Source organism: Lucilia cuprina, chromosome 2 (assembly GCF_022045245.1).
Source record: "Lucilia cuprina isolate Lc7/37 chromosome 2, ASM2204524v1, whole genome shotgun sequence".
Classification (NCBI taxonomy): Eukaryota; Metazoa; Arthropoda; class Insecta; order Diptera; family Calliphoridae; genus Lucilia; species Lucilia cuprina.
In genome coordinates, this window is record NC_060950.1 from 38,145,814 (window position 1) to 38,159,552 (window position 13,739).

Consider the following 13,739-nt stretch of genomic DNA (forward strand, 5'->3'; position numbering starts at 1 on the left):
GACCGATGTTAACCATTTTCAATAGGTTTCGTCTTTGGGGCAATATAATATCATTTACCATATTTCATTGAATTATCTTCAAAATTGTGACCTGTAGTTTGATTATCCGTCTATTCCTTTAAGGAGCCGAATTTGAAGAAGTATCACCAACCTATCCGTTTTTTTAATGAACGACGATGAGCTTTAAACTGTTTTTGTATCCATTTTAGTTTAACCGTTTTTATCCCCTAAACATTCGAATTTTCAAAAATTTAGTCAACCAGTAACGTTAGCATTTTATAAACATAATATACTAAAATGTCTGGTTGCAGCAGCTAAAAACATATTGCAAATAATCGATTTGGTTTCAAAAGTTTTTACAAACCTTCATTTCGGGGTTTCTGGCAATTACATATAATACGTGTTTAAATATTATTACTACATATTGGTTGAAATACTAAAATTTCATGTCTATAAGCTCAGTCATTGCATTCCCAAACCCATAGTGCGATAAATAAAAAACAAAAAAATATATATCATGTTGCGTTATCCTTCGATTAAAACGACTAATTGGTATTTAAGACGCTTACGTCATATTTATCTTTATTTAAAAAAGTCTCTTCACAAATATACTTTTGATACTTCAGTTTTCAAGTGCATATTTTTAGTAAAAGTAAAACAATGAGAAGAATGTATAAATTTAACTATAGACGTCTTTTATTGTGAGGAATTATTGAGACACCAGTTGAACTTGTGGTTTGATGGATGGATATCATTATTATTGGCTAGATGATGGGGGTAAGTGCTTCTGTATGTTTTGGCATTTGTGGCGAATATTGTTTACAACTTCCACCAACACAACCAGTACATAATAGTAACATTTTTAATCCTTGCTATAATTACAACAACATAATCATTAATGTTGATATTTTATATGTTTTTGTAATATTTTGTGCAACAACATTTCTGATGTGTGTTCTACAGCAACACAAACAAAATCACATGAGAAAGCATTTCTTTGTAAGAAACAGCCACAAATAAGAAAAAACGAAATAAGGACATAATAGCAGGGATTTATAATGTGGAGAAAATTGAGAAAAAAAAACGTATTTATTTATTGAAATGTAACATTAAAAAAAAAAATATGTACATCATCATCACCATACATTTATTAAATAAAAAATCACCACCTTCATGACTTTCCATCATTTGGTCAATTCGTTTGTATTCAAACTATAAAAGGACTTGGCAGTAACTACAACCCATTCAGTGCAAATTCTTTACAGTAAAGTTACGCTTAAAAAATATCGAATCTAAAAATTATAAAATGACGGAAAGCATTCACCAAACGATTCGATCAACTTATACTTCCACCGGCGGTATTTTATTGCTTCTCTTACTTTTTCAAACGGTTCAACCACTTTTTAGTCTTCACAATGGTCAACATTATAATAAACGCTTTTCACTCGTTGGAGCAGCTGAAAAATTACCAGCCGATAAGCGTACACTTACATCGGGTAGTGGAATTGGCGGATCTGCAGGTCAGCCAGAGGAAATATTTAGTGCAAGTGATCAGTTGGAGTCAAATTACGATGAATATCCAGTAAGTTTAATAATAAAATATTTTTTTTTTTCGTGCAAATGGAATAAAATAGTGGAATATAAAAATTTCACATTTTTAAAAATTTTAAACATTTTTTCATGTTTACAATATATCTGTGGCAAAAATTAAAAAGTGCATATTACAAGATATCTTTTGAAACTTCGTTCTCATCTCTATATTGTGTAATTTTTACCTAAATATCGGATCAGAACTAATGAAATTATCAAAATTTTTTAATGTATTTTACTATAGTTTTGTATTGGTATGTTGGTTCCGTATGTTGAGGGCATTTACATCCTACACTATTATAGTGAGGAATATTGTAAATATTGTTTATAACCAGGCAAACCCAAATATCCAAATGCATATTTTTATGGTGCATCGTATTTACATAGGGCACCGACAAGCTCTCGCCATCTTACTCTATTGTAGGCCAATGTTTTCGAATGTTTCTACGGTATTTGGGCTGCTTTCAGTTCTTGTTTAGTACAACGTATCCACGTGTTTCTTGGTGGTTCTAGTCTAAAACTGATTTAGATATATCATTATGTGGGCGTCGTAAGATTTGTCCTAACCAGGCCTATTTCATTCTACGGATTTCTACTTCGACTGGTCTAGTATTTGTCCGATGTAGTTGTTTTGAAATTCGGTTTGGCCATAAGATTATCAGTAATTGGCGTAGACAACGATTGATGAAAATTTAGATCCTGCGAGTAATATCAGTTTGTGCAACCATATAGTAAAATGGATTTGACGCTACAGTTGAAAATCGTTTTCTATATCAGATTTCCGTTTCTGAGCCCCCGTCCTCGTTATTCTACTGCAGAGGTAGCATAAGCAGTCGAAGTCATCAATGACCTACCCGTCTATAGTAAGCGGCAGGATGCACTAAGTAAGGTGAAATTATCAAGGCAGCTGATTTTTATTTGTTTATCGTAAAAGTGCTTGGGTTTTGTCAAAAATAATTTATTTATTTTTATTCTAACATAAAAATTAAATTTCTGTTTTCAAACGAAAAAATTTAAATCAAAAATTATGAATGAAAATGCTAATAAGAGGGTTCCAAATGAAGAATATCAGATGAAGCACCAATAAGACGTTGTCCTGCTGCGAATACAATTTAAATGCAACGACGGTTTTATATGTAATATTGTGAAATACACAACAAATTTTCTTTCCAATATTTATTATTTTTCAATTTTAGAAATTTCATTTTGACAAAACCCATACTCTAAACAGACCAAAAAATATTGTGTTTGTTGCGGTTGTTGCCTAAACGCTCTCACCTTACTTATTACATCATGGTAGGCGGGTTTGCATTTGTTGTGCCTATTCACATACTGAAAAAAATCCATGCCTAATATATACGAAAAATGTCGTACATTGTACGAATCGTTCGTTGTTTCGCACCACGAAATTCTTTCGTAATATATACGAAATTGTACGAAATATTTTAGTATAATGCAAAATATTCTTGAAAAAATTAATTTACATAAATTGAAAAAAGGAACTTTGAATAAATATGGTCATGATGTAATAAGTAAGGTGAGAGCGTTTAGGCAACAACCGCAACAAACACAATATTTTTTGTTTAGAGTATGGGTTTTGTCAAAATGAAATTCTAAAATTGAAAAACAATAAATATTGGAAAGAAAATTTGTTGTGTATTTCACAATATTACATATAAAACCGTCGTTGCATTTAAATTGTGTTCGCAGCAGGACAACGTCTTATTGGTGCTTCATCTGATATTCTTCTTATCAGCATTTTCATTCATAATTTTTGATTGGAATTTTTTCGTTTGAAAACACAAAATTTAATTTTTATGTTAGAATAAAAATAAATAAATTATTTTTGACAAAACCCAAGCACTTTTACAATAAACAAATAAAAATCAGCTGCCTTGATGATTTCACCTTACTTAGTGCATCCCGAATATGGTAAAATTTACGAAATATTAATTTATTCAAACATTTTTGTTAATTTTAAAATAAATTTTCTAATTTTAGTTCAAAATTATTCACCACATGAATTTTAATTTTTTTTATGAAAATAATTCGAGAATAATATACCTTTTCTTAAATTTTATAAAAATGTTGTAGTTTTATTTAATCATAATATAATTAATATCATTATGTTTAATTTCGCAAAAATTTAAGAAAAAAATATTACGAAAGGTTTTCGTACTTTCGTAAAAATAGAAAAGGGTTTTATTAAATAATATTTCGTATTATACACGAAAATTTGGTAAATATTACGAAAATAGAAGTTACGAATTTTTTTCGTAAAGTTGAGCATGGATTATTTTCAGTGTATAAGTTTGGTCTTTCCAATGTTTATCCACAGGCCAACAAAACGGCATTTTTCTTCAAGCGTTTCAGCTTGGTTTTTATATGAACATAGTTGTGCGCATAAAACAGATGACTTCAGCATAGTCAATGGATTTTTGGAACCGATTTGTTAGAGCATATTTTTGTATATTTTACCCATAAAAGCATAATTTTGTATGATATGTTTTTTGTAACATATAAAGGGCACATTTTTGACTTTTCATAGCATATTTTACTCTTTTAATGTCAATTTTGATGTTTTGTACTTTACTTTTTCCCGTTTTTATTACTTTTAAATTCACTGCGTTTTATAATTTGAAAAAATATTTGCTTGAAAATAGCAATAAGTACATAAAATGTGTAATCCAATTTTTACTCCATAAAATATTAAATTCTTAATCGGACACAAAACGGATTACTTTGGATTTTACGAAACCAATACATTCTTGTCGATTAAAAACTTGTGACGATAGTTTTTGGATTCTATTCGAACATTGATTAAAATGTCAGATTAGAATTAATACAATTGGATAAAATACGTGATTCTTTGTTGTTTGAAATTAGTTTTTAATTTATTATATCAATCAAAATAAATCTTGAAGGATAAATATGATATTGAACAATGGTTTTAAAACATTATATTTTCAGTCTGTTTTGAACTTTTCAGTGTTAGGAAGATAATTAAAACTTATTATTTATAAGTTTGTCATTCCGTGTTTAACTCCAAGAAATATTCATCTGAAACCCAACAAAGTCCTTATCTGGGTCCTTATTAAATTCTGAGTCTATTTAGCTATGTCCGTCTGTCTAAAACTAAGCTGAAGAAGTCAGCCAAATTCACCGATAATTTTCACTATTATCTTAAGCATTTTGGTATTGAAAATGAGCAAAATCGGTTCACACTGGGAAAAGTTATGAATCAAAATTTAAAACAACCTCGAAAAAATAAGCATTTATTAAACATTGGGATGTAATTTTCTCAAAAACTATTCAAGATAATTCCATACATTTGTTTCTACACAAGAGCTTAATCTTTGCTGAAAATTGCCAGAATCGGTCCAGAATTTCATATACGTCCCATACAAAAGTACATATTCCTGGAAAATGTGTTTTTTTGTTAATAACTTCCTTCACAATGTCGATATCTTCATTAAATTTTACAAGTTAAAATCTTATGTCAATATCATTCATAAAAAAAATTCTGGATCGATCCATAATTGGACATAGCTTCCATACAAGGTCCCCTCCCGAAAATCACTTAAACGTACATAATTCATTACCAAAATAAGATATGCATATAACATTTGGCACAGGTATTCCCATATGCATATAAATATTATTGCGAAAGGTTTTTCCTATCGGTCCATAATTGGTCATAGCTCCCATGCAAGGTCCCCTCCCGAAAATCACTTAAACCCAAATAACTCATTACAAGTGTTGCTCATATACAGAGAAATAATATTTTTCGATCGGTTCATAACTGGTCATAGCTCCCATACAAGGTGCCTTCCAGAAAAACACTTAAATGCACATAACCTATTACCAAATAGTGATACCCATTAAATATTTGACATAAATACTATTTTTGTACACATAAATGTTATTTCAAAATGTTTTCACGATCGGACCATATTTGGGTCGCCTTCAGAAAATCATTTAAATTCACAATATTCATTACCGAGTAATAACATATATACAGAATTTTGAAGATTTATCTTTACATACATAATTTCAAGATTTTTTTCACGATCGGTTTATAACACAGCTGCGGTAGGTCCTATACAAGGTTCCCTTCAAAAAATCACTTAAAGGCACATTACTTATTATTAAATTGCGATATAAATACAAAATTTGACAGAAATATAGCTTTTATGTACAAAAATTTAGCTTAAAGAACTTATTACGATCGGTCTATAATTGGTCATATCTCCAAAACGTGTTAATCGTATTTAATTAGGTGCATTATCAATTAGTGTAGAACGAAATTGTATATGAATATTTTGAAAATCCTTAAATCTTTCGCACACATGCAAATTACTAAATATCGCTAAGAGCTAGAAAAATGGTTCAATAAATCGGATTTTTTAATAAAGGCACGAGAAAACTTATTTCTACAAATATTTGATCAATTAGAAAAGTATTAATATAAAAGTAGCTGGTGAAGGGTATTTAAGATTCGGCTCAGCCGAATATAAAATACTACTTTTTATTTTTAGTAAATAATAAAACATGATAACGTGATTAAATCGATTTCTCGGGTTTTAAGTTATTCGGCATTGGCCGATGTGCCCTATGGCGAATGACCCCCTTCTACCCTAACAGCTTCATAAAGTCAATATTATCAATGACTTTACAATGCACGAGATTATACTATTACAAATACGAAAACGATACGATATCTTTAAAAAAATTTCTACGATCAAGAAATATTTAAGTTTAATTTTATAATTTATTTGTAAAGGCATTGTGGGTACAGACAAGACTGTTAAATAAAATTATTTTTAAATTGTTGTGAATCAATATGTGTTCAGTTTGTTTATGTCCGTTCAGTCGAACGATTTAACGCTTTTCTTTAAAATTGTAATTTTGTTTCTTTATATCAATGTCATCAATTTGTAATCGAATACATAAAATATAATTTATTTTTTCGGATTTGTATTCGTAGCCAATGGCTATTTTCTTTTATATTCTCACTTATTTAAATTTATTCTGTGTGTATGTAGGTATATTTTTGTAAAGTGGGAAAATGAAGTAAAAAGTACACAATGAAAGTATTATGAAATTGTTTGTTATTTTTAAAACATTAGAAAATTATATAAGCTGTTCAATATGCATATATTACGGTTAATTACTTTTGCAACAATTCCTGCAATTTATTTTTCTTCATTATTTCATTTATTTTCCTTTTCTACCCTCTCCAATATATTCTTGTTTGAATTTATAATTTAATTTAAACGAATAATCATTTTTTGGCTCATTAAAAAACGAAAGAATTTTGACACAAATTCTTTCGTTTTCTCTATAAGGAACGGTCAAGTTACATCATTTTACCCAATATGATGTAACTTTTATATCCGACATTACTATAGTAGGGAAGGTACTATGCTTATGTATGTAACACCCCAAAAATATTGGTCATGTACCCACCTTTAATTATACAAATCGACTCAGAATCACTTTCTAAGTAGAATAAGTTTTGTTCGTAAGTGTATCCATGATATATATTTGTTTGATATATATTTGTAGGTCGCAATTTGACACATACTTTTCTATTGAAAATTAGTAGAATCGCTTGAAGTTTTTTGTTGGTTTAGGGAACAACCTTTTCAATATGAACATTTACCGATTGAGTTCTTTATACCTTCTCAAGTACAACCGAAACATGCGTTTCCATTTTCTTCTAAATTTGGTTTCAGCAGCTAAAAATACATTAAAAATAATCCAATTGGTTTTTAAAGTTTTCAAAAACCTTCATTTCGTTGGTCTGTGGAATTAATCAGATTCATAAAACTAAAAATCGAATGTAACTGAAGAAGAGGACATTTCATGGGGATTTGGATCAGTTATGATTTATTTACAATGTTTGTAAAAGGGAATACTGTTCTGAATTATGTTCTGAAATTTGGTGAAGAGATTTTGGTCATTATATAACTTGTTCATATTGATATCTTTAAGCCACTTTGAATTTCGCCTTACTTCACAGTTAACCACTTTTACAAAAACAATTTCTATAACGAAGTACATATTTTGTCTGATAACAATTAAATTATTTTGCAGATGGTTGTACCGAAAAGAGCAGCTCTTCTTCTTGATCGCCTTATGGTAGCGCTTCATCATGCCCTGGAAAAAGAACACAGTGGTAGTACAAGATTAAGTGAATTCTATAATAATAAAAACAACAACAATAATAACAATAAAAATATTGCATCTGGAGTAAATGATCGCATCAAGGATGAGGAGGACAAAGACGACAACATTCAAGACAATAAAGGTGATTATTTTGTTAAGGAATTTTTAATTAAAGTTTCAACCAATAATAATACAACTCTACATTTATAGATTCTCCATATCTTGCCATGTACAGCGATGATGATCCAACTGTTATGATGGACTATGATTTTAAAGATCTCAATTCGATAAATCGTGCTACAGGCGAAACTGTAAGTTGGATTATTAAAGCTTAAGTTGATTTGAGAGATTTTTGGGCATGAGTAAGAAAATTTCAGTTAATGGCACAGAGCTTTCAGAGAAGAGCGAACGTGGGCTTGGATTTGGGTGGCGATATGGGAGTCGAGGGTGTTTCATCATTATTAGATGCATCATCTTCAACGGCCCTCAGTAGAGGTCTTTTAAATGGATATAATAGCGGTGATATTGGTGTCGGTGGTGTTGGTGGAGGAGTTGTTGGTGCGGGGGGTGGACGAACGGCAAGTTCTTACTGGCGTTGTTATTTTAATGCTGTAAGTTGTTTTTAAAATTCATCCAGTGCTAAAACTTAAATATTATACGCATGTATACATAATTAAAAAATTAAAACAATCAAATTAAATAAATGTATTTGTAAAATTATAAGATTTAAAATATTGCACATACATAGTTATTAAATATAAAAAGTTTAATTTTAAATAAAAACTATAATGCTTACAATGTGAACAATCACATAAAAATTTTACCGAAACCTACATTGGTTTCGACAAAAACTCGTTTTTCACATTGTGAGTGTTCGTCGAGTTTCTTTAAAGTACTCGCGACTATTAGAAGTTAAGTAACGTATGTATGTATTAATGTATATTTGAAGTTCTATATGTGTATGTTTTTATATTTGTACGATTTGTATTTTATAAATAATTAGAATTAAATATACAATTAATGTGTATGTAATAATTATGACATAATTTATTAAGCATTATATTTAATTTATAATTCTACAGTTGTATATTTCCATATTTTATTTTCATTTAATGTTTTTTTAACAAATAAACCAATATAACTCAGTTGTATATTTTGTCTTCCTGCGTTTGACAACATCATAAAGAGATACACATTAAGTCGAGTTGGACAAGTTCAACAGAATGTAATTAAATTGTTGGTTAGTTACAAGCCACCAAATTTTGATAAGATAGCATCATCGCGACTGTTTAATTTTCTATCATCTACAGTAAGGGTTTCCAAGTGGGAAAAATATTTGTAATTATAATATACCGGGAAATTTTCGGGAAGTTCATTTAACAATTTTCTCTTAGGTTAGATTGATAGCAGGATGTATACTACATTAAATGTGAAAAAATACACATAGGCCACTATCGGGCCTGTTGCGCGCTTCTTCCCATAGACAATGTATTATTCGATATTCAGAAACTCAATTTGCTTGACAATACCTATGCGTTTTTTAAATTTTCGTGGGGGTGTTATATACCGAATAATATCACTTATTTAGATTACATTTCGAAAAAAGTCTGACAACCGTAATGCTCTGCGTCCACACAGAGGAGGATTTAAATTTATCAACTGATATCGCCCTATTAACCATCTGGCTGTAAGTTAATTGCTCGGACTAGTGTTATGATTGGGAAAACAATAGTATATTAATCTTTTGGACCAGAAAATAGTGTTCAATACATATATTTAGCAATTTGTGAAAAGGCAGTCTTAGCATTGAGTTAGTTAACATTTTAACTAACTCAATGCTATTCTAAATAAGTAATAACGACATTGTCTACCTAGCACGAATGTCGAGTGCTTAACGAGAACACCTGCCTTGACGATCTTATTTCACGGTGGTCTTTTTTGTTCACTGGGTTGGCTTAACAACGGTCTACTTTGCTGAAGTACTCGAGCTATCTTATCTCTTGCCATAGTAACCCCGTTGCGGAATGACAGGCAGCATAGGCTCATGTCTTATGCACACTTCGACAAGGAAAAAGTAATCATTGGTCTAAAATCATTATGATGTCATGATATATTGCATTATTTTAAATGCAATCCCCATCATCTAATGACCCATTCCAGTGCATTCCCTTACCTCTTTAAGCCCGCGCAACTATTCTACTGAAATGGCTCTGTTGTTACCAACAGCATCTAGAGAAATATTTGGTAGTCTGAAATACCGTTTTATAAACCGATCAATATGACAAAGGAGATGAATTTCTAAAGTCAATAAATTCCAATAATTGGCCCTACAACTAGTCGCGTAGCATGTATCAATATATCCTGTTGAGATGGCAACAGCACCGAAGAACTTCCCGAAGCGTAAAAAGTCATACTAAATCAGTACCAATCTCTAATATATGGAGACTTTCCCGATCATTCACTAGTTTTCAGTTCCTTTCCCATGATCATAAAGATCGCTCTACGGGATGACAGGCAACCATTCCCCAAAATATATACCGGCGTCCCACTTCGCGACCGGTAAGAAATACCGATTGGGTTCAGGAATCCAGCATATACTGCCTGTTCTAAGAGAGAATTATCCAACCCATTAGGTATAGGATATATCAGTCCTTAAAATAAAATTCTCTCGCCGAGATTTTGGGTATTAAATCCCAAAGGAACCTCAACCAACTGACCAGCCAGGCAAGTGGTAATCGGCCACCCGTAGTACCAGATTATCTGGTGCTCTGGTTAGACCCCATGCCAAACCATTACAAGGCGAAGACGAGGATACATTTGACATCACCAGTTTATAGTTCCGGCTGACTAGAGGTATTGGTAACACCTCAGTTCCCCGGGATTGCAATAACACCAAGGTGGAGATTTCACCAAGTTAACATGCCCCGGGCATGTTTAGGAGGTTATTAATCGTGGTTACTGATAATAAAGGGGACAAAATTCTACATTGTGATGTACCGCCACAGGTACGTTTTTTCTCATAGTTATATCGTACATCTCGCAGCTTCTCCATCTGCATGTTATTGATCAGTTATAGAGCACCCGATCAACATAAAACTGACTATTCGTTCAAAGATTTTACGTAGGAAAGGAGAGGTACACAACACGCGTTGTATGCGGCAACGCGTTATAAGCTTATGTGAATAAGTTACACACTGTAGTTTGTAACGCGTCTGCCGCGAAAAGTTGTTTCAGATATACTTAAGCCATTTATTTTTGAATAAAACTATATACATTTAAGTCAAATTTTGAAGGGAGCTTTTTATAGTCAAATGAGGCCCTATACTTCTAGAGTTCATGGCTAGTATAGAACTCGGTTTTGCAGCTTTTTGTCGACATACGAGTATATTAAACATAATTATGAACTTTAAAGCCCTATTCGGCGGGTCCACTTGTATGGAGAATAGGTAAAATAATGGACTGATGTTAACCATTTTCATCAACGGTACCATAAAATAACATGTGCAAAATTTCATTATTATTGATTAGAAGGTTTACAAGCCCTATTCGGGGGTTCAGTTGTTAGGGGCTATGTGAAATAATAAACCAATCTTAACCATTTTCAATAGGATTACAGGGTTTACTCAGAAAAAGATTCTGAGCCGATTGGTATACTTTATGGTGGGTATAGGACCAATATTATTGTGCGTTGCAAACATCAGCACAAACCCAAAATACCCTCCCCACTAAAGTGGTGTATGGTACAATGACGCGTGGTGTGTAACTTGCAACTTATAAAGCGCGAAAAGTTTGAAAAGCGAAAAACGCGTTGCCGCCTCTATGCGTGTTATGTACTTCCACCTTAAGAGCGAAAAGCTTATCGGTCGATAGGATTGTGTTCTTTAATTTTCTAAAAACATTAGATAATTTAGATTTAGCTATAAATTTTGTACTGGTTAGGTCCACTAATACAACTTGGAAATAACTAAAGTTAGGATTTTATAATGCACATAACTCGTTTCTAGTTATTATAATTATACTTTAGTAAAGAATATCGAAAAAACAAAAGGAGATTTTTCCGACAGCTTATCTTTCTGTATACATATAATAACGAGAAACAAATTATCGGCATTTTTATTTAAGAAAAATAAATAATCTGGGGTATTTGGAATACCGGCTTTGCTAAATTAAGCCTTTTTTATACCCTTCACCTTCGTGAGTATGTCATTCCGTTTGTAATTTCTATAATATAATTTTCCAACCCTATAAAGTATATATATTCTGGATCCTTATAGATAGTCGATTAAGCCATGTCCGTCTGTCTGTTTGTCCGTCTGTTTGTCCGTCTGTCTGTTGAAATCAGTTTTTAGAGGTCCCCAGATATCGACGAGATCCGAATCTTCAATAATTCAGTTAGACATGCTTTCGAGAAGATCGCTATTTAAAATCAGCAAAATCGGTCTATAAATAACGGAGATATGAGCAAAAATCCGAGACAACCTCTGAAAATTTCATCAAAAAGCCACATTTTTTTCATGCTTTCTTAAAAAAGCAACAACAACGCTGTGAATTGGATAAAGATGTACATGTGCGTGTGGAGATGTATTTGGTTTTATTCAGCTGTGTATTTTTTTATATGTTTTGTTCTCACGAAGGTAAGTGGGTATAACAAGATCAAGGAGATAAAGCAGTAATATGTTGGTAATACAGCTGATATTTGTTTGAGGGTGGTATTACAGTACAACGGTTAATATTTCTTTCTGCTACAGTTTATATTTGTTTTTGTATATGTTATGTGCCATGTGTACATAGATACAAAATAAATAAAAACTGTTTTTTTAAACATACTTGGTGAAGGGTATATAAGATTCGGCACAGCCGAATATAGAAATATTACTTGTTCATAAGTAGACTCTTTCAAATCCATGAACTTTAAGTCATTTTGCTCATAGACAATGTGATACTTTTGAAATTGTCATAACGTCCATGGACACTATGACTCAATAAAGTGTGTCACAAGGTCCATGGACATTATGTCACGGGACATTATGACACGCCACTTCTAAGTATATACCCCAGGTTTTTGTATGTAAAAAGTATCAAATCATTTTCAATAATGACTGTTTATAAACCGAAATATAGTTCTAGTCACATACTAGTTAAACGTCAATTATCTTACTTCTAGTAATATTGTAAGTTAAAGCTCTAAGTTAATTATTTTTTTTGAAATTGAGTTATATTTTAAAGAATTAACAATTCTTCAAACTTATTATTAAAGCTTTCGATGTAGATGAAATAATTCTCTAATGAATTAATTCCTATAGAATGTTAAATTGCATACAATTTTTATACCCTACACCACTATAGTGGGGAGGGTATTATACGTTTGTTCTGATGTTTGTAACACACAAAAATGTCCAATACCCACCTCAAAGTATACCGATCGATTCAGAATCATTTTGAGTCAATTAAGACATGTCCGTTCGTCCGTCTGTCCGGCTGTCCATGTAAACCTTGTGCGCAAGGTACAGGCCGACATTTTCAAGATAATTTGATGAAATTTAAACCAAGCATGTTTTTTGGCACAAGGACGAAGCCTCGATTTGGGCTTTTTATGCCATAATTACGTCAAATATACTATTATCTCTCTAAATAGTATATTTGACAAATAAGTTTTATATTAGTATAAATGACGCTGCAGATTTTCGTAATGATCGGCCCTTATTTGGCCCAAGCCCCAATACAAACTCCCCCTTCAAAAATATCTTAAACGTCTAAAATTGACTTGCAACCATTATTTTTGGGTGTTGCAAACATCAGCACAAATCCAATATACCCTCCCCACTAAAGTGGTGTAGGGTATAAATATAAGGGAATTAATTCCAAATTGAATTCATTCTTTTCAAGCTTTATCTTTTAGTGATAAGCCTAAGTTATTATTTGAACTATTCCTATTGATTACTTTTAAAAGTATTTAATAGTAAAATTAACAATACAAA

The 13,739-nt window shown here is 31.5% G+C and overlaps 1 protein-coding gene across 2 annotated transcripts; it reads left to right on the top strand.

Annotated features, from left to right (window-relative positions):
• Positions 1-1,260: 1,260 nt before the first annotated feature.
• LOC111676870 lies at positions 1,261-8,906 on the top strand. 2 transcript variants are annotated; one of them, XM_023437873.2, is made up of 4 exons: positions 1,261-1,582; positions 7,690-7,903; positions 7,972-8,072; positions 8,139-8,906. In XM_023437873.2, the coding sequence occupies exons 1-4, from the start codon at positions 1,307-1,309 to the stop codon at positions 8,385-8,387; spliced, it is 840 nt and encodes a 279-aa protein (XP_023293641.2). In that variant the 5' UTR covers positions 1,261-1,306; the 3' UTR covers positions 8,388-8,906. The 2 variants fall into 2 exon arrangements, with proteins under 2 accessions (XP_023293641.2, XP_046812216.1); XM_046956260.1 differs by having other exon boundaries at positions 8,160-8,906.
• Positions 8,907-13,739: the final 4,833 nt, after the last annotated feature.